The sequence below is a fragment of the Penicillium soppii genome (assembly GCF_028829465.1).
Source record: "Penicillium soppii strain IBT 18220 chromosome Unknown utg000002l, whole genome shotgun sequence".
NCBI lineage: Eukaryota > Fungi > Ascomycota > Eurotiomycetes > Eurotiales > Aspergillaceae > Penicillium > Penicillium soppii.
Window position 1 is genome coordinate 660,831 of NW_026643232.1, and position 27,141 is coordinate 687,971.

The 27,141-nt window shown below is 46.2% G+C and overlaps 10 protein-coding genes across 10 annotated transcripts; 6 read left to right on the forward strand and 4 right to left on the reverse strand.

The window, feature by feature from the left end:
* Nucleotides 1–151: 151 nt before the first annotated feature.
* On the reverse strand, nucleotides 152–2,381 carry N7529_001604 (putative ABC transporter; the record flags this gene model as incomplete). Its single annotated transcript, XM_057237135.1, has 2 exons — nucleotides 152–1,620; nucleotides 1,676–2,381. 2 exons carry the CDS (start codon nucleotides 2,379–2,381, stop codon nucleotides 152–154), a joined length of 2,175 nt encoding a protein of 724 aa, XP_057101822.1.
* An 882-nt stretch (nucleotides 2,382–3,263) lies between these two features.
* On the forward strand, nucleotides 3,264–5,141 carry N7529_001605 (CAIB/BAIF family enzyme; the record flags this gene model as incomplete). Its single annotated transcript, XM_057237136.1, has 4 exons — nucleotides 3,264–3,630; nucleotides 3,683–3,981; nucleotides 4,033–4,533; nucleotides 4,590–5,141. The coding sequence occupies 4 exons, from the start codon at nucleotides 3,264–3,266 to the stop codon at nucleotides 5,139–5,141; spliced, it is 1,719 nt and encodes a 572-aa protein (XP_057101823.1).
* Nucleotides 5,142–6,326: 1,185 nt separating this feature from the next.
* On the forward strand, nucleotides 6,327–9,804 carry N7529_001606 (NPA1/URB1 family protein; the record flags this gene model as incomplete). The annotated part of the gene is made up of 3 exons (XM_057237137.1): nucleotides 6,327–6,480; nucleotides 6,534–9,436; nucleotides 9,487–9,804. The coding sequence occupies 3 exons, from the start codon at nucleotides 6,327–6,329 to the stop codon at nucleotides 9,802–9,804; spliced, it is 3,375 nt and encodes a 1,124-aa protein (XP_057101824.1).
* Nucleotides 9,805–10,446: 642 nt separating this feature from the next.
* Nucleotides 10,447–10,764, forward strand: N7529_001607 (uncharacterized protein; the record flags this gene model as incomplete). Its single annotated transcript, XM_057237138.1, has 1 exon — nucleotides 10,447–10,764. The coding sequence occupies one exon, from the start codon at nucleotides 10,447–10,449 to the stop codon at nucleotides 10,762–10,764; it is 318 nt and encodes a 105-aa protein (XP_057101825.1).
* Nucleotides 10,765–13,808: 3,044 nt separating this feature from the next.
* N7529_001608 (uncharacterized protein) lies at nucleotides 13,809–14,027 on the forward strand (the record flags this gene model as incomplete). The annotated part of the gene is made up of 1 exon (XM_057237139.1): nucleotides 13,809–14,027. One exon carries the CDS (start codon nucleotides 13,809–13,811, stop codon nucleotides 14,025–14,027), a length of 219 nt encoding a protein of 72 aa, XP_057101826.1.
* A 514-nt stretch (nucleotides 14,028–14,541) lies between these two features.
* On the reverse strand, nucleotides 14,542–14,916 carry N7529_001609 (uncharacterized protein; the record flags this gene model as incomplete). The annotated part of the gene is made up of 3 exons (XM_057237140.1): nucleotides 14,542–14,622; nucleotides 14,682–14,752; nucleotides 14,820–14,916. 3 exons carry the CDS (start codon nucleotides 14,914–14,916, stop codon nucleotides 14,542–14,544), a joined length of 249 nt encoding a protein of 82 aa, XP_057101827.1.
* A 659-nt stretch (nucleotides 14,917–15,575) lies between these two features.
* On the forward strand, nucleotides 15,576–16,512 carry N7529_001610 (carbon-nitrogen hydrolase family protein; the record flags this gene model as incomplete). The annotated part of the gene is made up of 2 exons (XM_057237141.1): nucleotides 15,576–15,617; nucleotides 15,679–16,512. The coding sequence occupies 2 exons, from the start codon at nucleotides 15,576–15,578 to the stop codon at nucleotides 16,510–16,512; spliced, it is 876 nt and encodes a 291-aa protein (XP_057101828.1).
* A 338-nt stretch (nucleotides 16,513–16,850) lies between these two features.
* Nucleotides 16,851–17,592, forward strand: N7529_001611 (uncharacterized protein; the record flags this gene model as incomplete). Its single annotated transcript, XM_057237142.1, has 2 exons — nucleotides 16,851–17,142; nucleotides 17,453–17,592. 2 exons carry the CDS (start codon nucleotides 16,851–16,853, stop codon nucleotides 17,590–17,592), a joined length of 432 nt encoding a protein of 143 aa, XP_057101829.1.
* Nucleotides 17,593–21,235: 3,643 nt separating this feature from the next.
* N7529_001612 (uncharacterized protein) lies at nucleotides 21,236–21,633 on the reverse strand (the record flags this gene model as incomplete). The annotated part of the gene is made up of 2 exons (XM_057237143.1): nucleotides 21,236–21,460; nucleotides 21,562–21,633. The coding sequence occupies 2 exons, from the start codon at nucleotides 21,631–21,633 to the stop codon at nucleotides 21,236–21,238; spliced, it is 297 nt and encodes a 98-aa protein (XP_057101830.1).
* A 239-nt stretch (nucleotides 21,634–21,872) lies between these two features.
* Nucleotides 21,873–23,321, reverse strand: N7529_001613 (Major facilitator superfamily domain general substrate transporter; the record flags this gene model as incomplete). Its single annotated transcript, XM_057237144.1, has 6 exons — nucleotides 21,873–22,137; nucleotides 22,207–22,299; nucleotides 22,354–22,565; nucleotides 22,622–22,771; nucleotides 22,839–23,200; nucleotides 23,258–23,321. 6 exons carry the CDS (start codon nucleotides 23,319–23,321, stop codon nucleotides 21,873–21,875), a joined length of 1,146 nt encoding a protein of 381 aa, XP_057101831.1.
* Between the last annotated feature and the right edge of the window lie 3,820 nt (nucleotides 23,322–27,141).

The window sequence follows — 27,141 nt, forward strand, 5'->3', positions numbered from 1 at the left end:
TTGTAGCAGTTTAGCAAGTTCAATTTGTGTTGGTGGATAGCAATTTGTTTCCAGTATTGATAGAGAACAAGCAGGGATGAGAGGACTGTTCATGGTATTTTTGTCTAATTAAATGTACAATGTTTAGGTCGACCAAACCAAGTCTATGCCTCTAAAGCGCCCACCATTTAAACTCATACATATCGTCTTCCGCCTCAATCTCCTTCTTACGGCGCCGGGCCCGATTGGCATGGGTCTCAAACTCAGAAGCAGGCGACCATGCCGCATCCCATGTCTCAGGGAATCTAAAAGCATTTCTGGACTGCAACTTGCCAAGACGGAAATCGAGAGGCTCCACGCCAGCGCCCGGATCAGACGGCAGGCGCATGAAGTGGCGCACGATATCCGGGATCTCTTCCGGTACATGGCTGATGGTGAGCAAGACCTGCTGATCTGAAAGGCCGGTGAGGAGGTAAGGCGTCTCATCCCTTTCAGGGTGACGATGTAGCGGCTTCTCGCCCTCGTTGAGGAACCACATGCATTTGTCGCGCTGGGAGGCGGAGAGTCCAGAGAAAGCCTCGTCAAGAATGACGATATCCGGTTTGGCGATGAGGGCGCGCAAGAAGAGGACAATGCGCTGTTGCGCGACGGTAAGCTCACCGAACTTGATGTCGTCCGCATACCCAACCATGTGATCTATCGCATAGTGTTCTTCCTTCACATTGGTGCTCTTTGCGAGTTGCGGGAAATGATCCGTCGAAATTTTTGGAACGGCGGTTGAAGCGTGATTCGGGTCTAGTTCGGGCTTCCAGTGAAGCAGCATTGCATTGATGCGATTGTCAATTTCGACATTGAGCTTTGGTTTTGATAGGACTGTCTCGGCGAAAGCGGACTCGAGAGCTCCCCGGACAGTTAATTGGCGTGGGAAGAATGCGTGGATTTCTGGGGATGAGTGTCCTATGCGAGATTGGAGTTCAAAGATTGAAATGCCGGGTACGCCATTTTCAGGGAGTCGGGATCGACCGAAGAGTTTGATAGGCTGCGCATATGTCTGCGGGTGATCGGATGTGATCATTGATAACAATGTCGTTTTGCCGGAGCCATTGGCGCCAAGAATCGCCCAACGTTGCCCTCGGCGAACTCGCCAGTGCAAACCTTCTTTTGTTTTTTTGTTGACCTGCTGCTTCCAGCCTCCGAGAACAACCTTGTCCCCATACTGGACACGAACACCCTCCATCTCGATGATGGGCTCTCCACCCGCTTCCGCGGAAGGTCTTTTGAGCTTGAGGTCATTCTTCGGCGCTACCAAGTCCCGAACCAATCCCTTGTCCAGGATACCAGCTTTCAAATCTGCTTCGGCTTTTTCGTATATCGCTTTCCGCTGTCTTTCCAGTGGTCCGCGCAAAAAGTTCTCGTCTGTTTTGTTGATGAGTTGGGACCACACAGTCAGTGTGTCGTCGATTTGCCGCTTCGGACCTTGCAGGACGATATTATGGTCATTGCCTACGACCATAACATGCGTGATCCAGTCTGGAACTTTATCTTGAGGCCGCAGAGCCAAAATTATGCGCGGGTCGGATTTCTTGACGAGGGTATGTAGAAGCTCAGAAATACTCCTGGTAGTAACCGGGTCCAATCCCACTACATGTATGTTAGAGAGACATACAACCTTCAAGCTGATATAAAGACAACTTACTGAATGGCTCATCGAGGAGCAAAAGCTCCGGCTTTCCTAACAACGCCTTTGCAATCCGTGCTCGGCGTGTTTGGCCATTGCTCAGATTCTGCACGGGCATATCGAGCAAATCCTTTAAATGAAGATCGGTGATGACCTTATCAAGAAATGCCTCATCTTGTATTGTGCCATTTTCCTCGCCCTCCATCGGGTTCAAGGAGGTCTGGCCGCGCAAATACTGCCGTACAGTCCAGTCAGTTGCCTCCCGATGGCTCTCATAGCGAGCACTAAGGTATGCGCCACGAGTCCCACCAATGGCCTCCGACCCTTCTCCATTGAATCCAAGATATTGAATCGCATACAACTCCGAGCGTAGCCGGGGATCCTTGTCCGTGACTTCCTCCGTGTGTAAGTGTGGGTATGAACGCGCGAGGGGCGGAATGCAGATATGTTGACCGCCGAGGATGTGAAGGAGATCAGTTCGTGTAGACGGACCCACTATAGCCCATAATCGACGATTGGCTTCTATCCTGGTTACGCGTATTGAGGGGAGTGTGAAGGTGAGGTTCGGGAACATGGGCGGATTGGATGAATCTTCGGCGGTCGGATATTGCTTATAAAAGGTTCCATTGATGATGCGAATAAGTGGTTTGGTTGTGGCAAATCGAATTGAGCGACATGCCGCAGGCCGCAGTGTCCTGGGCCGCAGTGTCGTTCGCAGCAACATTGTCTATTGGATAAAGTTCGGAGATTGGAGATTCGGGGTTAGCATTTTAGATGGTCACGTGAATGCCATTGGTAGTGGAATGTGAGATTTGTATAGAAAGCATGTGTGCTACTATAGAAAGCTATACAAAGCATCCATGAATATCTACATACCTATACATATTCATGCAGATTGTTTGAGCTGCGTTTGGTGGAACGACTTGCAGGGAGGACGTGCTTTATAGATCGGTCATGCAACCTTGGAATATCATCCATTTTGATGAGTTACTATGAACTTGAGAAGACTATTTGAAGTACTTTGCTAACCCAATTGCAAACATCACACACCTTTCTCCCCAATATTAATATTTTCACCTTTCTCTTATGTTTTTTTGATCGATTTATACTGCTCACGTGACCCATCCGATTCCCACATCCGAAAATCCTCGGACGTGCCTCTTTCTTTCGGATCTAACGGTCTGGTCTTCACACTTCAAAGATGCTGTATTCCGTCTTTACATAATAAGTCGAAAATGTGCAATGATTGCTGCATTAGATTATATAAATTTATCTCTGTTTCTGGTTCTTTTTTATTTTTTGCCAAGTCAAAACAAGTATAAATAGGCAATCCCATATCCGTCGACGAGCCGACGGCCGATGCGGGTATGGCCACCCGACGGCCAATTTCTCGGGTCCCGGTTATCATCGTCATATATAACCAATTGCCTAGGTAGAATCTTAGAGTTCTGAATTTGCCATAGACAAATCTCTTAACCATCTCCGGTCATCTGCGCGACAAGCACGACCCGTATTTTCTATCGAGAAGATTGGAACCTTGGAAGTCCCCTGCATGATATATACACCTGAACAACACAAGTACACATCTCGACACAAATCACCAACCATGTCAGGCAGCAGATACTCCCCGGTCCTTGAGACCAGTCGTATCTTTTCCGACCTCTGTGAGCAATCAGAGCGCTTCAATTTGCCACCTGATGTGCTTGAGAACAAGGACCGTGTCTCCTTTTCCACCAGCCACAATGAAATCTACTTTCCCATTCCGTTCAAGGAAACCGAAACTCTCGCCGCGTTGAAGGGTATCGAGGGTTCTGTGGCTGCCTCGATTGCAGATCTGCGCTTTGGTGCTGGCGCGCAACCTCGTGGCGTCCAGGTCAGCCTGGAGGCTGCGACTGCTTTCGGATGTCAAGCATACATGGCCAAAGTAGATGGCCTGTCCAAACTGGACCCCAACGTGAAATCAAAGCTCAAGAGTACGTGGTTTGTGGATTCTGTTAAAGAGGATAACAATATTGACTCGTGCAGATACCGACTTGTTGGCTGCTCAGTCAAACGGTTACCGACGTATGTCGGCCAATCTGTACAAGACCAAAAACCCCGGAGAGTTCTTCCATATTCATGGGTCTTTGGAAGCAACGACTACCTTGAACATGATCGGTTTGGAGGGTCAGCGACCCGATCTGACTGACTACGAAGAAATCATCAAGGTTATTGAGGATAAGACACAGCGATACACAGCTGCGGAGCTGGAAGAAATGAACAAGGAGAGACGCCAGGCTGGTGTCACTGCTTACAAATATGAAGATTTTATCAAGACTCCCCATGTGAGTTTTGCCTCATGCAAGATCCAGCGGAAATATGCTAATACTTAATAGGGAAAACTTAATGTCGAAGAACCTGCTTGGAAAGTCAGCAAGCTTTCAGGTGATCTCCCCCCGACACCGTTCCCAGCCACCCGTAATGGCAGCAAGAAGATCCTTGAGGGCGTCAAGGTCCTGGAAATGTGCCGTATCATTGCAGGACCTACTGTTACCCGCATCTTGGCCGAGTATGGTGCCGATGTCCTAAAGATCACCAGCCCCAGTCTTTCAGATGTTCCTTTCTTCCAAGTCGACGGTAATATGGGAAAGCACGCCGCTGACCTCGATCTGAAGAGCGAAGCTGGACGTAAAGAGTTTGAAAAGCTCTTAGATGATGTCGATGTCATCGTGGATGGATACCGCCCGGGAGCCCTAGACAAGCTCGGTTACGGAGCTGAGGCCATGGCCGCTCTGGCCCAAAAGCGTGGAAAGGGCATCGTTTACGTGAATGAGAACTGCTTCGGATACGAAGGCGAGTGGGCTGGCCGTGCGGGATGGCAGCAGATTGCAGACTGTGTAAGTTTTCATTTTATCCTGCAGACCGCTTAAATCATAACTAACCCAAACTCCAGGTTACCGGAATTGCCTGGGCTCAAGGCCAATTCATGGGTCACTCCACCCCTGTCGTTCCTCCTTTCCCTATCTCTGACTACGGCACTGGCTGCATGGGCGCCATCGCCGCGCTAACGGGTCTGTACCACCGTGCCAAGACCGGTGGATCATACCACGGCAAAGCCTCGCTGATGCACTATGACCTCCTTCTCTTCGCTATGGGCCAATACCCAGCCGATGTGCAGGAGGAGCTTCGCAGGGTGCAAAGCGCCGACTTCTTCAAGCTGCGCCACTGTGATAGCGTCGACCGCATCTCGTCCACTGTTCTAAAGAGTATGCAGCAGCGGTTCCCGCACTTGTACAGGCCCGCTGGAGAAGAGTCGGAAGGCTGCAAGCCCCTGACTGAGCTTTGGTCATCGCGCGCTTATGGCGCGGATGTTGAGATCGTGAAGCCTGTTGCTATTGTTGAGGGTGTGGACAATCAATTTATTCGTGCCAGTCGTCCTAATGGGTCTGATCGGGCTACGTGGGAGGACTTCAATGTTGCTGAGGGGGATGCGAAGAAGTGTTAGGCGATTTGCTCCTATTTTCAATTTTGCTTCATCCAAGAAATGGTTTGTACATAGACTGCAATTCAACGACTTTTCATGTCACATTTTAGGAATATCGAAATCACTGTTATGAAATATGACAACTCGAAACAAACTACGTTGTCATGGAGAAGATACGATGGGCAATGAGATATGAAGAAAATGAATATGGAATTGCGTACGGAAAGAAGGAGATGTATATCTATCTATCTCATACATGGGAGACTATCCCCAAATGGGATGTCATCTGACATCCCAACACAAAATCAGCGCCATCGGGTGTCTGAAAATTTGCGGCGATGCAATTTGTGGTTTTTTGAGGTCAAGCCGATCATTCACTTCTGATAGACAAGAATTCGTTTCCATTCATCTAGCCCAGAAGAACCCTCCAGGGCTCTTGATATATCTCACACATGTGTTAAACTAATAAGATTTCAAAAGTCATCGGTGGAACCAATTGGGCCAGACCGCTCTCTTATAGTTTAGATCGATTCAGTGAACGAGTGCCGAGCACTGTTAGAAAGGCCCACGGGAAGTGAAAGCCAATAAGTAGTGCGAGAAGGGAATCTCTGTAGATTTATCACGTCATGATCCTCACCTAGGAATGAGAGTTCATCGCCAAGCTTAATAGAGTCTATATTCAGCACACGCACAAGGTCATGGTGCTTCGGAGAGAAAAACGAGCTTCGCATTTCATTTTGATGTAAATTTTTTGGGGAGGTTCAACAGTCCAACAATCAGCTGACCGGTGGAAGTTGAGGGGATCAACTCACTGCTGGGCGGCGTTCAAATAGCCACTGCATTATTATATGATACCGGAACTAGGTTGGCCGTATTGAGTTTTCAATATTAGAGCTCGTTATAACCTTTCAAATCAAAATAACAATGACAAATCCTTTCTTCCCTATCATCAGCATGCTAATTTTCTGAGCATAATACTAGGCCTTTCTCCAAACTTCCTCTCGACCCATTTTAATGCGACCTCGTACACTTGTTGTCGGAGACTGGATTCACACCGCCTTATGATTAATCCTGCAGAAGGAGGCGGTGTATCCACTGTCGTCTGCCAGGCGGGGAGGTTTCGACCAATCAGGTATCAAATCTCGATAAGGTCGGAACATCTGAAGATTTTAAAAAAAAAACACAATCAGTTCAACCTCATCAATCATGTCGCACATCACAGAGCACCCGTCGCGGGCGAAGCGAAGAAAGCTCGATGAACCAGAGGCAGAGAAGCCAGCTGTCACATCAAATATCAAGAATCCATCCCAGCTACGTGAACTGTTAGCTGTCCAGCAAAATGCTCCGCTGGCGAAGCAAGGTGAGACAGACAGATAACTCTAAAGCGGCTAGCAAACTGACTCAGTTTTACAGGCATCAACAAGTTCAAAGAATTCCTCCTGTCGATAGGCCAAGCAGAGAATGAAGCTGCCAAGGTGGAGAAGTTGCGCGTCCTCAAGAATTATTGCGATAAGCAAATCACCAATTCCGGCAAGGAGGATGAGACTTCAGTCTGTTTCCCAGATTTGATTGCCTCCTGGGCGTTTGCAGACGGAAACAACAACGAACCTTTGTTAACAGGTGTACCATCTGTTCTGGCGCTTTTCTTTAAGACAATCTCCTCGGAGCTGGAATTCCGAGAATTCGGAATCGCACTGTGCAAGCATCTTCTGCAGAAAGATCAGCTGCGATTGTTCAATCGCGGTCTCACAGCAACCAAGTCTAAGGAGCATTTGATCTCACCATGTCTGCGTTTGCTTACGGAGATGGTCACTTTCGATGGAGGAGCCGTGGCACGCCAGTTATATCTCCGGCGTTACATTACCTTCAAGCGATTAGAGGTATTCTTAACTCCTAACAAGATGCAGGAGGGCCCAGATGGAGAATCGAAGAAGTCGACTCTCAGACGGAACGCTCAGACATACTTGCTTGCGAACCTGAGACTCCAACATGCTTCCGAGAAGGGCGATATCATCGAACAGCATAAAATTACCAGATCTTTCCTCGAATATATCCGCAAAGATTCTCGGGAGACAGTGCTGGAGATTATCAAGGCTATTGAGCGGGACGTGGTGCAAGATGCCAATCTCTCGCGCAAGTCTAAGAGCAAGTTCTTTAACCGCCAAAATTTGGAGCGCCTGGTGACCCTGTATGGATATGACCGAGAATCAGAGGAAGCGAACCCTGACGGCATTGTGATTGCCAATGAGATTCACCGGGTCATGATGAATGTCTGCAAGACTGCCGGGCTTGGTGTTCTCTTACCGGAAACAGGCTGGTACCCGGTCGGAACTGACCCAGAGACTTTGCCTACCGACGACGATGCGTGCATTGAGTTGGGCCTTGATTCGCCCGTTTATGTCGACAAATACAGAGACTCCGTTCCGGTGAGGAACGGGTCTCTTTCCTTTCTTATCCAGTGTCTCCGGCCAGATCAGGATAGTCTGCAGATTGAGTTGCTCGTCACAATATTCAAGGTCGCACCTGAGTTGATTGCGGATTTCTTCTCGCGAAAGACTATGTTCATTTCAGACCCCAAGGCCACCCCCTCATGGATGGCTGAGTCGGCTTTCCTCTTCTCAACTGTGCAGCTGCCTGTTCCTGCGAACTGCGGTTGGAAGGAGAAGCAGCCCATCCTGCCACCGCCGGTTTCCATCGTTATCGAAAATATCCTTCCTCGTCCCCTCAGCCAGAAGATCATGACCCGCTGTCTTAACCAGAATGCGGAAATCATCACGTTGTTCGCCGTTCGAATTCTGACTGTCGCTTTTGCTAAACTGCGAGCCGTTCTCAAAGTCTTCCAGGCCGACCATGGCCAAGGCCAACTCTTCTGGAACCAGGCTTCCGCTAAGCTTCTCGCGGAGTTCTCTCGCCGATGCCCGGCAGTCAAGGATGTTGTAGTTCTCTTTCGCCGAACAGAGAAGGAAGACTTGACACAACAGGAGGCTGTTGCCGAGCTCTTGACCTGCTATTACGAGGTGATGCCTGATATTGCCCTCGAGGAGAACTTTGACGTGTCGCTGGTTTTGGTCGACTTACTCAAGAGACTAGAAGCCTCGGATGTCAGCGCAGACGACTCAGAATCGCTTATGAGTCAACTGCAGAGTATTCTTCAGATCGCACAGCAATCAGCTTCACTGCGTTGGTGGCAAAAGCCAGCAAACATGCAATACTCCCCATTCACCTCTATTCTGAAGGTCCTTATGGATACTTCGGACAAAAATTCTTCGCGGCGTATCTCTAGTTTGCTCAAGACTGTACTGGTTGAGAACTCCATTTTGCAGAGCTCCCCCCACGCATTTACATCTATCCTATCCAGTCTTGAGAACTCTGAGTCTGACGCCTTGCACCAGCAGTTGATATTCTTTGACAACTGTGTCTCTCGCGTTGCAAAGAAGCCTGTTCACTATCTCGATCTGCTTCAATCATTGTCCTCGGATTCTGGAACTACTAGCGCGCTCGTGGCTGTCATCGTTGAGCAATGGCCGTTTGTCGTCAAAGCTGGAGATGCGTCTGTCGAAACTGCCGTTGGATCTTGGATCGCCAGTCTTCTCGGAAACCTGAAGCAGGCGGGTGAAAGCACCAAGACACTGAAGGCTGCTCGCGATGCATTGATCGAGGCAACTGAGACTAAAAAGACTAAATCTCTGTTTAAGAAGTCGCTCAAGGAGGCGGATGACGTCGACGCAGAAGACAAAATGGATATTGACTCCGGATCAGCTGTGCCTACGACCAATAAGGTCTCCGCAATTGATCTTGATGAGATCTTCGGATTCCTGCCCACCGAAGGCACCACCCACAACGCTCTTAACAAATGGGAAAGAGAAGAAATTGAAGAAGCAGTGGACCAGGGCCACATCGGCGAACTCATGCTCTGCCTATGCTCCGAACACGAAGAAGTCCGCAGGCAGGCATTTGCCAATCTCGTCCGCTTCATGGCCAAGCTCAAGGAGTCCAAGTACGAAGAATGGCGCACGGTGTTCACCTTGACCGGAGAACTCCTCGAAACAGTCAACAACATCGGCATGGAAAAGCCCGTTCCCTGGATCGTCGGCGAATGTGCCTCGAACTGCCTGGCCGTTCTCACAAACCCCCTCCACAAAGTCTACGGCAAAGTCAACAAGTTCCTTCAAAAAGCTCCAGTATGGGAAGTTGAGAAGATCCCCACATACTGGGTCGATAAGATCCTGCTCCACGAACCCGAGCTGGACGATGGCTATTTCGATGAGATCGACTGGCTACTGAGTCTATTCGTTAAGGCTCTCCGCACCGAAGCTGTAAGTCTATTATTTTACTTCATACTCGCACAATTGCTAACACGTCACAGGATATGGAAGTATACCGACGCGCCAATGTCTTCGAGCGTGTCCTTTCCCTCTACCAATCACCCACACTCGGCCCAGCGGCTCGACGAAAGATCCTACACATTGTCTACCGTGCTGCCCAGGTCGGCGGCAGTACGACCCTGATTACCCGTTCTGGTGTTATCAGCTGGATCCAAATTCAGGCTGCTGAAGCTGAAGAGAAGGAGCATGCCCAGCTGGCCGCTTTGGCTCGTGCTTTGTACGAGAAGTGTGATCGGGAGCGAGTTGATGCGTGGAGCAATGGGACGTTGGGGCGTGTCATTGATGATCTTCAGGTGTAAACCTTAGTACGCTGTTTGTATAATATAAATTCGTTCTATTTATTCATCCATTCATCGGGGCGTTTGATTTTCCATCAATGTAGCGCAGTGGTCTTTGACGTATTGCATCTTTGTTGCCTATATGTTTGCGAAGCCTCTCCTGGGTACAAGTAATAATCCTTTCTCCCAAGAATCAAGATCTCTGTTTTTTCAACTGCCTTGTATGTCACATCCAACAACTATGGTCGGACACAGCAAACATATGAAGTTCGACTGAATGTACAAACAAAGTATTCCTTTCCTGGACACCAGCAACATGCCCACAATTGATTTCCATCATGTTTAAGCCAGTTGATGGTTATTTCTTCCATTTTCTCGTTATATGTCTTTGTCTTTGAGATGAAAGATTTGTACAGCTAAGCTTTCAAGTTATATTTGGAGTCAGTTTCATTCAAAAAGCTGGACTGGATCAAAGATCAATGAATGGTATTATCGAAAATATAAGGTAAAGACCATTGTTCTCAATCAACCACCACCATGAATAAAAAGAGCCTCGAGCTCTCGAGACCTTCATTATTCTCGTGCAACATTAACCGACCACCACAATCTATCCACATATTCAATCCGGAAATCAAGCGCAAATTAATTTTAATTCTCTCAGTCATGGACGATGAAAAACGGAAAGCCTTGACTCAGAATCGTACAATCTTTCTAGAAAACGGTCAACCCAAATTTGAGAATCTCAGCACCCTTCCCGAGCTCTGGTGGGTTTCAGTGCGACTTACAATGACGGACCGTTTGGTGGCGGACCCAGAGTTGATGGATGTTGTGATTCAACATCTAAAGACTGGGAAGGTAGAGTTCAACCACTACGAGGCACTGCATCACCAGAAGCCACTTTGTGTCTCGTTGCCGGTTATGAACCTGGAAGTGGGGCGCCAGGGGTGGGTTTATCTTGCCATTAGACTTGCTGAGCACTAGAGGGGGGAAATGATGGCGGGACGCCTTGCCGTCGATCGAGATTACCTCTTTGATGACCGAACTTAGAGAAAGTTTACCGCTCCAATGTCCGGAATCTCATTTGATAGCTTCATATAATTCAACTGGACTATCATTCATATGTAGTTTCGGACCGGTAGTGTATTATTCTAAACATATGCAGCTATAGAAGTACTTCAAAATCTTTTAGATCTAATTATAGCATCGATCAGGCCTTAACTCATTCAACCAAAATCAGCAAACTGAAATCCATATTCCCCAAGTTGGCCAGATCCCATTTGAAGTTTTCTGGTATCAAAGGTGACAATGCAAACGAAGACACGGCGTCCGAAAAAGATGGTGTTAAATTGTCCGGAAGAATGTCCGCCGGTGTGTTTGATATCCCCATAGCAGATAAATCATCACCTTCGATTGATTGGGATGGGTAAAGGTGAGATGGATTTACTTGCGGATAGAGAGATAAAGTTGTTGGGAAGTCTCCCGTACAAGTTTGTGTCTGAATGGAGAGTAAGCGCCAGTCTCCCAGTCAGGCTTAGATAAAAAGCAAAACGAGTTTGATTTTTACTATGAAGTCATTTTGTTGTGTGAAAGTCTCGGACATATGCGAACCTCGGGCTGCAGTAGGATATAAGCTGTTCTTTTGGTGATGATCATATCCATCCCGACCACGCTTCATCGGCTTGGATCCATTGGAATGGGCCCTTTTGATGAATTTGCCAGCAACATTACCCAATTTTACAAAAAGTTGAGCAGCATTGGCCGTGGGGGCATTGGCATGGAAAGCGGGTTCCGAACGTAAGGAAATGACTAACTCCATGAGCTTGAGATCGGAGAGGGCATGTGGCCCCGGAGTATTTTGAAGAATATTGGCGAACAGAGTAAGGAAATTAGAGAGGGGGTGGCAGAGAAACATCCTTTCAAGTAGTTGGCTAGCACAAGCCTTGTTCTACCCAACGTTAACAAATGAAAGAAAACGGAAAACCAACCAAAGATTACTTTCGTCAATTCGAAAAGTCTACCGAGTTCAGAAGCTGGATAGGCTGTCTTGCGGCTGCAAAACAAATTGCCCCAGTGTCACATAAACGTGAGTTGAGGTGCCGGCCATCTCGCACCTTGTTCTGTTGCATGTCGTGATGACTGCTTGTCCAGGAGCCGTGTTGTATAGAAAAGCGATGGATGATTGTGAGGCAACTCAAATATCCAAATGCATCGAAATAATTGGCAGAGCCAAGTCTTTGTCACATTGGATAGGCAGTTCTGGCCGGACACCACGGGCAACTTGTCCTTCCATGCCATGTCTTATGCAATTCCCCAACCAGTTTCGATCGCTCCACGAGTGATCAAGTCTGCTCTCGGGCTGAATAGAGTGTTGAGTAGATACGGCTCTCATTCCTGACTAGTTCCATGTAATAACGAAAAATGGCTGCTCTGTTGATAGTCTCGGTTCCATCAAATAGGGATTCTTGAGACGGTAGATTAATAACGATATCGTTGGTCATTCATCACGGAAGGCTGTCCAAGTCTTAGATCAATGGACTTATCCATAGCGTAAAGATCCCATCGCTGGTCTCCTTAATATCTATCTATCTTTGATTGTAGTACAGATCACCGATCATTAAATTTTAGAAGTGGTAATCTTTGAACATTTATCTAGTATGATGAAACAAGACTGCGATAATCGCAGAATTGCATTTGCCAGTAACAGGGAGTTCAGCTCATCTAGTCGACGATGTAGCCATATTACCATGACCAATGGCCCACCTGCCCATCGATCTCTCAAAATTTCAGCATTTTGTTTTCAAAAAAATTAATTTTGTGATAGCGTAGGTGCTCCGATTATCGTGGGTCCGTAGATTTGATTGTCCGGCGAGCAGATAAGGGGTGCCTGGCTGTCTTGGACAAGATGATGTTTGGTGATGATGTATAATGGCAATATAATATATCTTTCATAATGGCATCCAATCACAGTATATATAAGGAAATTTATGTCATGGCTTTAAGCTCTCTCTCCAACATGGACTTCTGACATTCTTTCATACTGAGCCCTAGACGATATGCGCCATTTCTTTCCAAACAGAATCATTGGAATACAGAGCAAGTTGCATCCAAGCGCTAAGCATCCAATGAGTGTAAATGTTCCGTATAGACCCATGTTGTTGATCCAAGGGTCTAACACGAAGACGATCAATGTGGCACACATATATTGTACAAAGCTGACCCCGATCAATGCGGTTCCGAGAATCTTGATATGAACATAATTAGCGATCATTCAACAATAAGCGATAGCTGGCCTATGCACTCAAGCGGCATTGATTAGTGGCACTCACTTTATGATAGGAGTCCGAGAGATAGACCAGAACAATGGGTATCAATGCCGCCATGCTAAAGCCATAAAGCCCAGATCCTAGACACGGTAAGATCCACGGCAAGCCCTGAAATGGCTTTGTTAGAATCGGATTCAGACGCACTTCGGTCTTGGATTGGATTTGGGGAGGAGGAGATACCTCTGCAATGGTGTATCCATACAGAAACAGTCCTGCGGGACCCACGATTCCAGGTACTATAGAAATGTAAAGACGCATTTCGGGCTCATAGATGTTCTCATTTCGGCGTGCCAGTACTTGGATTGACCAATCACTCAATGGACCTCCCCAGGCACATCCAAAAACAGAACCAATGAAGGGGGATAAATTTAGCAAACCGATCCCTATCGTACCAAAGTTATATGGTGGCAGGGAAAAGTATTGGGACTGTGTGGTCGCTACTACTGCGAACCATACAAGTGTCGAGCTATATTGTATTGTAACATAAGTGACGGCTGGGATGGTCACCAGTACTTGGAGTGGTCGATATAGATGTGATATGTATTGACTGGAGGGTTCGGTGGATGGTGTAAATATTGCTAGGCGTTGGCGCCATGTGTTTCGCGGAATGGACGGTTCGTCCCAGTTGTGTAATTCGATTGGATGTGGTGATGCGTTCATCGTCAGCCCAACAGAAGAATCCGTTAAAATCTGCCTCTTGTAATGGCCAGCCAAGCTGCCCGTGCCAGTGTCAACATCTGGGACCAGGGCGCTCATCTCCAGTCCGGTTATGGTCTGGATGCTGAACTTGGTCTCTTCAAAGAAGAAGATGAAGAGAACCAGATTAACGGCTACAAAAATAGCACACCACCAGTATATCCATGGCCATCCCTGGCTATCAGCGATATATCCGGCGGCGACTGGAGCGAGAAAGACCTTTGATTTTCATCGAGTCAACATACTACCCATATCTTCAGATCGAATTTCCATACCCCAGTACTACTCATCAATTGATAGATTGAGTTTGCTCGACCCCTTTGGTGAACGAAGAATAAATCGGTAATCTGTAAGGCCAGTATTAGAGTCTCTCTATGGTCAAGTAGTTAAAATCCACGTGTCCTACTGTGATCGGCACTAGCGTCCAACCAACGGCACACGCAAGTCCATTAAATACCTGTGCAGCCATCATGTTGGGCAAATCTCGGAGTACGGCCTGCCATATCGTGGTGACCAGAACCACGACAGTGGTCAGAAGATATATTGGTCGGCGACCAAATTTCAGAGCCAAAGGCACCAAGCATATTGATCCAAGCCCGAGGGAGACACAATTTACCGCATATTGATTGTTCAGCTGGGGATAAGAAATATGAAGAAGTTGCTCAAAGTCTTGCCATATCACTGGCCCGATATCAATCCTAGATTCATTAGCTCGCTGAATCAACTAGAATGGTGAAGTTCAGATGTACAATGCAAAGACCAAGAGCGTAAACACAGACACAATGGCGAAGTTGACGGCTTTTCGGCCAGATGACCAATTCTTCAAAGTGAGTGTCAACATATTGCATTCTGGAATAGATTTATGTTCAGATCTCTTACCAAAGGGTCGTTCGGGTTCAATGTGGGCTTTGGCTCAAGGATGGTTATGCTGTCGCCGGGTCCCTCTTCGGCTGTTTCGTTTGATCAGCCGTTGAAAAATAGTGGTTACTTCAAAAAACAAGTGATGATATAGCTTACCAGAAATCTTCATAAGAGCTGTCCCAGGAGCGTCCAAAACCTTCCTTTCGCTATCAAATCCGTTTTCACTCATTTCAATATCAATGGCTTCGGTCATAACTGTGAAGATGGTTGATACTTCCCGTTACAAAAAGGCAAGTCGAACACTGTCCTATACTCTGGCACATTGAATACTTTGAAAGCACCTTATTATATTAAATGAGACCTCGTATCGGGTGCGGGGAAATGGCAAGCGCTATCGTTCCATGATTGTGATATCGACCTTCTCTAATACTCTCAGCCCGATAAGGGCGAAATTACCCACTGTGCACAGATATATGTTGATGATAACTCTATCTAAGGACCAGAGCATATCACGGATACTGCTGAGCTCATGTTTCGGCGATCAGACCAATTCCAGATGACATATTTGTGTATGCTTCGGTTCTATCGTCGAATCAAAGCTCATCGGTGCTGATTCAAACCGAGGAGGGACGAATGTTTATCATTTTAAGAAGGTCCTTGCAGGATGTGGGTTTATGAATGCTCGGTTCGATCGGGACATCGCATGTACTTGCTATTCGAATAGAAGTCAATTGAAGTAGTCTCCGCGAGCTCCGCGGGCCACACGGAGCATTTCCCCCTCAAATCTATATCAAGCCGAAGTTTCACCAATGGACGATATTAAATGATCTTTATTCTTCAAAGATTTTGTGCTGGTTCAATATTTCAATCAGACTATCATCTGTCTCTTTGCATTCTTTCAAATTCGCAACCATGTCGACGATCAAAGTTGCACTTATCCAACTTCACCCACAGGTATGTAGATTACGTGCATTCAATGTCTCTTTATAGATTCTGACTTGAAATCTAAATTTAGCCTCACCAAACTGAGTCTAACTTGGCTCGTGGAATTGCCTACATTCGAAAAGCTGCTTCTGATGGTGCAAACTTGGCAGTTCTTCCTGAGTACCAATTAGGAGATTTCCTCCCCGAGGATCCAAAGTTCCGCGACCAATGCGCGAATTGGAAAGTGCACCTGGACACGTATTGTAGTCTTGCGAAAGAATGCAATATATGCATTGTGCCGGGATCCGCGGCGGAACTGCATCGCGATGAAACAACAGGAACAGAAGCAATCTACAATGTGGTCTATTTCATTGACAATACTGGTACCGTGGCCGGTCGATATGCGAAAAAGAATCTTTGGCATCCTGAGCGGCTATACGTGAAAAGCTCACAACATGATGCTCATGTTGCCTTTGATACGCCATTGGGAAAAGTCGGCATGCTAGTTTGCTGGGATGTTGCCTTCCCAGAAGCCTTCCGCGAATTAATAGCACAGGGCGCAAAGCTAATCATTGTGCCATCTTTCTGGAAGCTCACGGACTGTGCACCACAGGGCACGCTGCATAATCAGCTTGCAGAACAGGTATTCCTCGATGCGGCTCTCATTAGTCGAGCATGCGAAAATACCTGTGCTGTGGTGTTTTGTAACGCGGGAGGTCCAGCCGATGATGGCTTTGCTGGTTTGTCTCAAGTTACAGTTCCTTTTTTGGGCTGCATCGGAAGGGTGGAAACCTGTGAGGAGGGAATGAAAATCGTCGACTTGAACATGGGACTTCTGGAGGACGCCGAGTCTGTCTATAAGATTCGACAGGACCTCGCACGTCCTGACTGGCATTATTCGTATACAATCAGAGACAGTATCTAGCTTGATGTCCAGAAATGCATTTTTAGCAAATTGATAATCACAGGCCAATGATCTTCAATGCTGGTTGATATCGCCTTCCAGTCGTGACTCTAGTAATATCAATCAGCATCGTTCACTCCAGGGCTCAATTTTAGCCTTGCTTTGTAATTCAAAGCAGAGTACTCTGTATAAAGTCTCATACGTCGGCTCGAGGAAGCGGAACAGGGCAGTGCAGGCTGTAGCGAAGTCTTCGTCATAGTTCAAGTGGATCGATATATCTTAACCGAGGGAAAGTTTGTTTGAAACGCCACGAATAAAGGATATGCGCTAACCAAGTCCGTTAAAAAACACATCTCATCATGGTTCTCAAAAGGGTATCATTGACTTTTATCTCAAGATTCGGCCTGACTCAGCTTGTAGGAACTTTGGACGCCGTCGACGATAGTTTCATCCGGATTGAAAAGCTTCGTCGGCTGGCGCATCGTGTGGGAGATTTTGGACTGCGTCTTCCTGGAAGTGATGTTCACGACGAACTTGTCGACTGGATAAGCGATATTGTACATGAGATTAGCGGAATCAGAGTCCTGGAATCTCAATACGATCTAATTACTTGGAAACCAAACCAAGGCAGCAGTCTTGTCCAATCTGGGGGTTTGTGCGTCCATTCTCGATGCAAGATCCAAGATTTACCAATCGTTGGCGCGATTCCTATCACCTTGCCAACGAACGACTCTTTCCTTAGTGGCTCATTGATACATATTCTACCCAATCAAAGTATCTCATCTGTGAATGTCACGGGCAAGGTCGTCTTGCGATACTATTTTCCTATGTCACTGCCGAATAGCTATCTTTTCGACGATGTACACATAATTTTCATCTTATCGAATCCTTCTTTTCTTTCCCATTGCTTTCTATCTGGAGAATACATGTGCTAGCCCACCATAACACAATATCTCACCAGATCTTGTAGCCCAGTTGAACGGGTCTTATGAAAGGCCATATCTCACAACACCCAGCGAGGATTCGATTGCTTCCAGTCAGGGTGGAGCAACGGGGCTCATCAACGCGTTTGGCATGCCTCGTAAGGCCATGGAGAACTAAAATCCGCATTTTGGACGACACTACTCAGTCCCTGGAGTGTACCTTGGCCCCGAGCAATAATACTTGCTTCGCAACGCGTCTCGGTCTGCTCACGCAGCATCGATCAAGATCTCCGCCGATACGGAGTTGCAGGATCACGATAATATATATATATTGGTATTTTTCTGTATACCGATGAGAGATCTATGTAAAAATCCTTTCTCCTATTTTTCGTGTCTATTTTTGAAAGTCTTTCTAAAAAGCTTCAGGGCAAACAATCAACAATGCACGGCCCAAAATATCATACATCTGTCGAACATCTGGCGCTTCAGAGCTCCAAGTACACAACATTCTCGACGAAATTTTCATCAGGTCTGAAAGATTGACAGGAGAGTGTAAATCCTTGATATTTGCACGTTCAACCGTCAAAATGACCATAGCGAGTCCCCAGATACCGCGAAGCGCATACCAAATCCCACCATGGCGACCTTGCTTGCTGAGATGAATAATCAAGCCGCTTGCTAATTTCACATATTCATTGGCACGCAAAATAACGTGTCGATCTACGGGGCCATCGTGGTGTAAAGTGTAATAAAGGAACGGCCGGAGAATAGCCTCTTTACCACCCAGAAATCTTCCTTGGAGCAGACAAGATAGCTGATGACTCGGTACGATTTCAGGGTCTTGAGATGGCCTTATCACAAGAGGCAGATGTTCATACCATGTCGTCAATTGGTGATCGATGTGTGTGAATTGCTGAGAAACATAGTTGATATTTTTCATCCATACCTTTGGGCCTTCCGGTAGATATACAAGTGGCAGTGCATGATCAAGTGTTCTTCGTAACGCAATCTCAGCGAGGTAGTATAGCCAACTATACTCCTGACTTTTGCTGAATGATACATCCCGGGTGATAGTGCCAGAGCGTTCATTGTATAATTCAGGTAGTGTAGGAGGCGAGGGAAATGAATCTGGATAATCAAGAGATATGAGAGCACTTCGAGGTAGGGGAAGTTCCTTTAGGAACTCGCTGGATTGAAGAAATAAGCATTTTGTAATATATGGATGGCTCTTTGGGTTTTCTGACCTTTCTGCTTTGATGCAAGACCAATAGAGGCGTTGTTCGATACGGCGGTCATTGTGTTCACAGGATTCTGCCGGTCTACTCCTGCAAAGCAGATATGCGTACAGTCGTGAGCAAGCTTGCTCTGTCCAGAACCATGCTTGAAGAATACGCAGCATGTGCTTTTCATATATCCCGGCTAAATACAGACATTGGATGTCTAAGAGTTCTGTACCAAGAGAACCGATGCGCTTGCATGCTGCTTCATAATATGCTTCTGCCCGGGCATAAGATGCATCATCTTTGATTGAGTTATCATCCAGGTCCTCGTGGTGTTTATCATAGATTTCGGAAGCCAAACAGCCAAGTCCACATGCCAATAGCTGAATCGAATGATCAGAAAAATTCGATACACAGGGAATAGAATGGGAAAACCACATACCACGAGACAAGACTTAGAGTCCCATTTAATCCCAGTTTCCGACAATTCTTTCGCATACTGTTCAAGTTCTCCGGGCTCGAGTATAGGATTCCGAATATGCACGTAAACTAGGAACCTTCTGCAAAGTGTAGGCAGGTCATTCTCGCGGATTCCATATTGTTTATAGCGGGGTGCCGGCGCAGTTCCCTTCGCTGAGTTCAAAGTAGACTCGAGAACAAACGATTGTTCCACGACCGGTGTGCCCAGAAAATCTACAATTCTGGGCCAGTAAAGTAGTCCTTCAATTCCAGTACGGGGACCATTCGATGAACAATCGCCATTGTTGTTCCTACCATGCACATTTCCGTGGCTCTCAACTCTCGGGCTATTTGGCATTTCAAAGCCTAACATAGGCCTCCTGGAGGACTCAAACGTTGAAGAATGCCTAGAAGAAGCACGAGAGCCCGCGTGAGTTTGGACTACATGATCCAGCATGGCTCGAATCTCCTGCAACTGATTCAAAATCTCTACAGAACCAGGGTCAAACCTTTATTTTTAAAATATTTGTCAGCTTCATGGCATCGGGTCAAAGAGCAACTTATATTCGACTGACTTAGTATGCGCAGAGGAAACATCATCGGGGTACACGCAAGGTAACTTCAAATTGCAGCACGACTGGCATGTAGGCCGACCATTGTCACATTTGATGCGGCGGTCCCTGCACGTCCGGCATGCTGTGCGCTTTCGTTTCCTTGTCGGAGGATCAGAAGGAGATAAATCAAGGGCTTCAGAATTCATCGTGGGTGTCAGTTTTGGTCAGGTAGGGGTATCAAGTCATTCCGCGAGCTCCGCGAGGTAGTGAACACTGCTAAGGTCTCGGCTGTCCGCGGGCTCCGATGGACGGACAAGGAGACGGGAGATGTATGATTGGCTTATTTACTATCAAGTGGGGGCTTTGGTTAGCAATAGTTCAACAAGAATAGTTGACTTTATAATGTGGGTTTCAATTATACAATTGAACGCCATGCGCTACCAAGGTGGGTATTCGTGGGCGATCTACTGATTCTTTACTAGTTCAATTTCCGCCTTGATTATAAGTCAGGGGAAGGGACAAGATTGATTGCTTCGGTATTGAGCTATCTCTCTTGAAAAACTTTAAATATCAATGCAGCAAAAACTTTAGAATTTTTCAGATTTGATTCATCAAGGCCGTTCTCATCCCGTCTAAGAAGCAATGAATGTACAACTTACTTAGTAGACGGTGCTCAGAATAGATTTGATAGTAGTGGGTCTTTCCGGACAAACTCATCATCCGAAGCCCAATCAGCTCTAGCGTGGAAATTCTAGACAAATAAATTCGGCCCCTCGCCTGCGCCCTTCCTCGTTTTCTTTTTCTCTCCATCTACAGTTTACATTACTACGGTATGTAAATCCATTGGGGCTCCACATTGTGGCTTGCTGAAGGTTACTCGATGGCTTCGGCCTTCATGGGTTTCTTTCCGTTCCCGGCCCTGGAGAGTGAAGGCGCTTCTTTTTCTTAAACATTCTCTATGCTGGGGTTTCTCCGAGAAACCTCACGGGTGTTGATGGGAGGAGGGCGCCACATACCTTGACACATATCACGACCTTGTAGATTACATACCTTGCATCCTATCAGGTTCTTCGACGGGCAGGATTCAGCAACCTGCTAATTTGATCATTAGTTAGTCAATGAAAACTACTTGCCTATCATATATACCTTTTCCATCGTGTGCCTGGTAAAATATAGTTGGCTGATCAGATTAATTGGTCAATTGCCATGCAGTTAGTTAGTCGGGCGGCCAAGGGCTTGCCAACCTCGTGTGAAGTTAGTTGACCCGTGCTAGAAGATGCGTATCTCTACAAAACGAAGACAGGCATTCAATGCTTCAGTGAAAAGCACGGTGTGGCCGTCAAGTCGATTTGTTGCTCTAGAGGTTGATGTATGGACATCACATATTAACTCCCATTTACAAAGGAAATTCTGACTGAAACATCGATGAATTTGACATTGGCAATCTCAAGAACCTTTCACTAATTCCAAATGCAAACCTCATATACCAAGATCTTCAATTGATATAAGGTGAGATACAGAAGCTTTCCAACACAGGAAGATATAAGTGTGGCCTTGCAGCTTTATGAATCAAGATACAGCCTCCTGCTCAAGAAACCCCAGAATGGCCAGCTCCTTCGTTCGAGGGGACGACTTTTCCCTCTGGATAATGGGCCACCATGGCTGTGAGGTGCGCGTTGAAAGTCAGCCGCCGTCTGTCCCGTGTGCTTCGAACACTGTTGCGCGCAATGCGAGAATTTGAACTACTCCGGGAGCCAACGCTCAAGAACCGAACGAGAAGCCGGAGAGAGTGGCCATTGAGTGGGAAGATCTTCTGGAATTTTATCAGCTAGAAAAGTGCCAATGTAGAAGCACTTCCAAGGTCCTAGCCCATGCAACAGGGACCCTCTTGGGGGGGAAGCTCGCTGCACACACAGCGTCATCGATGATGGCACGTTCAACGACTGTGTCACGGCGCCCGGGCATCTGCATTGCGCAAGTTGCCATGTGGGAGATCGCAAGCGGTGCGGCAGCCTGAATTTGGACTCTCTAAAGGGGAAGAAAATAACAAGGGCAGAGGCCCTCCAGGAGAGGGCAGTTGAAGTGGTGAAATTAAATATTAAATAAAGGGCAATTCTCCAGTTGAAGGAAAGGTTTATGTATATAAAAGACCGCATGGGCTCGGCATGTATAGATAAATAAACTCTAGCATCTCAACAAACATACAATAGTTGTCCTGAAGACTTTCAGGCTTTGATCTCAGCTCCACTCTCGTCGCTGTCGAATTTGGTACCAGCAATATGCACATCAGGATTATTACGACGGAGAGCATCTTCAAGGTACTCCGGCTTTAGCTCCCCATGTTTATCGTAGCGATAGGGCTCTTTGATAGAGATAGTAACGGCATTGAAGACATTCGTGGATTTCTTAAAGATGGCATCCATCTCTTCCAGGGAGCGGTATCGTGTTTCCGGGAAGAAGAAGTACACGAATGGGAAAATAAATGCGTTTCTGCCGATGTTAGTTCAATTCGACTTGACTGAGCCTGTTTGAGCGTTTGAAGTACTGGCGGGTTCTTACATAACAGCGAAGATAATATAGGTTTTGTATCCAATACTGTCAAATGCAACTGGGGTAATCATTACGACCATGAAGTTGAAGATCCAGTTGGCACTATTGGTATAAGGTTAGAAAATAAACCTGGGCATTGAAAGTAAGAGGGCTTACCTAGTGGCCAGTGCATTAGTCGGTGCACGAATTCGCAGCGGCACGATTTCTGCCGGATACAACCATGTCATTCCAAGCCAGCCGATGGCAAAGAACGTATTGAATACAAAAAGGAAGATCGCTTGTCCAATGCCAGCTTGCTTATCGTCTAGGTACTTGAGACGGTAGTTGGTACCCGCAAGGACAGCCATAGATATGGACATTCCAGCGGCCTGGAGTACAAACGTTTGTTAGCAGGTATATTTGACAAGGACGAATTATGGCATACTCCGAAAAGCATCAGTGGTCGACGCCCAACTTTTTCAATGATAAAAATAGGGATAAATGCAGCCATCAAGTATTCTGTGCCATTGCAAGCAGCCAGCAACTTTGGAAGACTGCCTTGTCCGAGGCCAATTTCGGCGTATAGTGAAGGTGCCTATCAGTGTCTGTTAGTAAAATATTCATAGAACTGGTGCTTCGGGTATAGAAAATGCTCAACCCACATAGTATGTGATCAAATTGATTCCAGAGATCTGCTGGAACATCTGGTTGATGTAGGCGAGGGCCACCCGATGGAATTCTCGATACTCGCTCATGTCAAACAAACTTCTATATGAACCTTTGGACATCTCTTTGACGGTCTCCTTAATAGACAGGAGTTCATTCTGAATAGAAGGATCGTCTCGAGACTTTTCGTTCAGGCACTCGAGAACGTCCAAAGCCTCATCATCCCGGCCTTGCATTACAAGCCATCTCGGAGACTCAGGCAGGTGCATAATCGAGAGGAAGATAACCACAGCGAAAAGAATTTGGAACGCTATCGGAAATCTCCATGCTACCTCCTTTTCACCGATAAATGACATTCCTGACTTTATTGTTAACCAAGATTATTGTATAGATAGATAACACGCGATGAACTGACCGTAGTTGACCCAGTAGCTAAGCGTGATGCCTGCCGTAATAAGCATACCCTCAATCATAACCATTTTGCCTCGATCGTGGGCTTTCGATGATTCTGATTGCCAGGTAGGTACAGTACTTGTGTTCATTCCATTACCGATACCTGTAACAATTCGCCCGACAATCAGGTGTGGGAGGCTGTATGAGGTGCATTGTAACAAGGCGCCAATTGTCATAGTTATGCAACCACAGAAAATTGTTCTTCGTCGGCCTAGTGGATTACCGATAAAGATGGTCAAGATAGCACCAAAGAAACAGCCCAAATTGTACGATGCGACTGCAATGCCTTGGTTCATACTTCGCTGTGATTTAAGTGCAGGGTTTTCCTCGATAAGCGGGTCCTTAGGATTGATGTCTGGAAAGTATTTGATAAAGGCTGGCAAGTCCAACAGCCCACCTGTCACGCCTTGGTCATATCCAAAAAGTCTTGTGGTGGTGGCCAGTCAGCTATGAGCCAGAATATATCTGTACCAAATGGCAGGAGCAACATACAAGAAATCAAGACTGCCAAGAGAACTAATGGCCAAGTTAAGAGACCTGCCTCTCCAGCCAAAGTATTTTGGTATCCCAAACATGATGCTCAGCACAAATTACAGATGGCGTGGGTAAAAAGTGAAACATCAGAAATGAAACATCAGAAATGAAATATCAGGAGATGACAGTTATATACAAAACCCATGTGCTCTAGTTATTTCCCGGAAGTCCAAATGCAGTAATCCGTACTGGGCGGATGTTTACATCGCACGGGGAAAGCCGAGATATGGGGGAAACATGGAGTTTCGCGGGGATGTGGTTCCACGGTAGTAGGGATTGGGGGCGATTTGGGGGCTAAATTGTGACTGGTTCAAGAATCCGGTCTGCACTTTCCGAAAGGGCACTCCGTAGCGGCTACTCTGCTAGCCAAGTCCGAAATACTTGGCAAGGCATATAGTACGACTCGGCGATGGTATAGCATCACTTGGCGGCGGTATGGCACAACTTGGCAGCTTACTTTGGAAGTAGTTTGTGAATAATTTTGTGATACTTTTGGCCAGTCCAAAGATAGCGATATGACATCATATCTATCGTTCTTGTGTGCTGCTCACAATAATTGACCAAGCCATAAGGTTATGCGGAGTATCTAGATATACAGGTAAACCTCACTGTAGCCATTGCCAAGGCCGGCGCAATAGCGAACCAATGGGAATGGCTGCCATCAGAGAGAATAATTCTTGTTGACCAATTAGAAACAACATACTCCGCCATTCATGTTGCTCTCCGCGTCCTTCATCGATGACATGCGCCAATTGCGCCACACATGAGTCCGGGCGATCGAGGATGTTTCAACTAGAAAAAGACGAGGCCAGAAATGGCTGCCTTTCCACTCGTAACTTTGGACGTCCAGCCGCTTCTTGGCCGCTCACTGCCCTACAACATCACTACTTTCCACCGACCCAGCAATGTTCGTCATCCTCCGATCCTGATGTTAACGATTGACTTACACGATTGTTCTCCTCGTTTCCACTAGCTACCAAAACGACGCCGAGAATGGTTACTTTCAGCTGAATTCTAGTTTTCTCCCTTTTCGCCCAGTTTATTTAAGCGCCTGTAAGATGCTTCGCCCTCCCCCCCTCCGGTGTCCTTATGTCAGGACCTAAGTGTTAAGAAGGCCTTATAATACGTCTTGCAGTACGGTATAGACATCGCTATAGACCGCAAACCCGCAAAATCGGCCCAATCCAAACAGAAATTGGGGCCGGCTTTGGGGCGAGGTCTAGAAACCGCAATGGTTTCTTTGGGGCTCTAATGGTTTCTAAAGTGAGGCGAAACTGTAGAGCCCGTGCTCTTCATAATTTATACATTCTACTTGTGTATTTTTGGTAATTTATCTACTTATAGAATTAAATTTTGATTTCAATTTGAATCATATCAACGCATTTTGTCCTTAACGATAATTATATACATGCTTATCGCGTCTAACACATTTGCGGGCCTTAAATCGGCACGTAGTTAAGTATTACTCTCTGAATTAGAGAATGGGGTTAGTTTAACCTTACACTCACCTATATCCTTAATATCCTATATATCCTACTCCTCTTCTTAGCTTTTCTTTTCCTCCGTATCACAAATTAGATCAATTATACATATATCAAGTGTAATTACCTCTCTTCCTTCGCTTCTTTGATCTTGTTCTGTATAAAGAACTCTTGTAGTAATGTTGCTTCTAAGTATACGCAACTAGTCAGACTGCAACAGGTTAATTGAACTTTGATTGATTGAGTGATCGGTCTTAAAGTGAAGTTGATGAAATTCAAGCACGCAGAATTTTGTAACAGCAGCTTTTTCTCGTTGCAACATAGTCTTTCGCAGAGGGTTTAAAGGAGTTGCGGGGTAGTGTCAGGCTCGTCGATAGAAAAGCTGGCATTGGTAGATTCATTACGGGACAACACTCATCTGACGGATATAGCACGCCGTATAAGTCTTCACAAAATAACATACAGTGCTCAATTCAATGTTTGTTTTCTTATCGCTTCGGCGAGTAGCTGGGGCTCGTTCTTTATGGCTTATAATTTTGTCTTGATCTTCCCACTCGTTCTGATTCTTGCGTGTGAAACCACTGGCGCAACTTGTGCAATCCGCTATTCGAGTTTCCTTTGGATATCCTCTGGGAGCATCTTATGATCGCTCAGGGAGGGATCAAAGAAAAATAGCAGACCCGTAGGTGTGCCCCGCAGCTGGTATTTATCTCTTGGACTTGCTCAAATGAAAGCAAACGTGTTTGTTCACCTCCGTATGAGATATCCCACCCTCTCACCCCTCTCACCCGTATCACCCCTCTCACCCGTATCACCCGTATCACCCACACTCACCCTAGCGCAGTAATTAATGCCAGTCTGAGTTTCAGGGCGCATTGAGAACTGGCTGCGCATAGTATGTGGCTCAAGTGCGGCTGAGCGGACAGGAAGCCATGTGATCCACAACCTGTGGTCGTATGTACTGGACACCACATGAAAGGATAAAATATGGTGACAATGCTGTTTTATCGCAAGGTGAGAAGGTAAAGAACCTGGAATTACCCTCCGTTAACATCTGACATGCGTAATATCTGGAGAGATATATATTCAAATCATTGTTCATTTAATTTACTTATATATAGTGAATTCGGCATCCGAAAGTAAATTATATTCATTCTTATCATAAGAACTTGTCGTGTAGCAGTATTTCCGATTATAAAGACTTTAATCAAGAATCTAGTAACAATCCTTTCGCCGATGGTCGATCTTCAGTTCACAACAAAGTATCCTATTTGTTATGATCAAGAATATAGTCTCTGTATGGGAAAAAATGAGACAGCTAATGAAACTGCGAGATATACATACATTGTAGGGTTTAAAAATGAACACGTGCTAGGTTTACGAAAATTGAACTAATTGGCATTCAAAATCCATCCTTAAATCGCGATGAGTAGCTATTTGAATCCTAGATGAAACTTTCGATGTCACTGCGCACGAATATGACTATCATCAAACCTTTTGGGCAACGATCTTGACCACATATTCCAATGTTATGTCGAAAAATCAGCTGGAAACACAAATCAATAAATGAACCCGAATACACCTACCCTTGGACCAAGGTTCCGTCTCCGTGTCTGTTATGTTTATTCCAAATTATCAGCACATGATTAGAATATCTGGACCGCAAAAAACCAACAATGGGTAACTAATCTCTTCGAGATTGGCGGTCATACTGACGAGACCAGAGTCGTCAGCCGCCAGATCTTCTGTCAACGTAACTTTGTCGGTGACCTAGAAGGCGCGCCCAATTAATCTTCAATTTTAAGTCAAATGTAAATATGGTATATGAGCT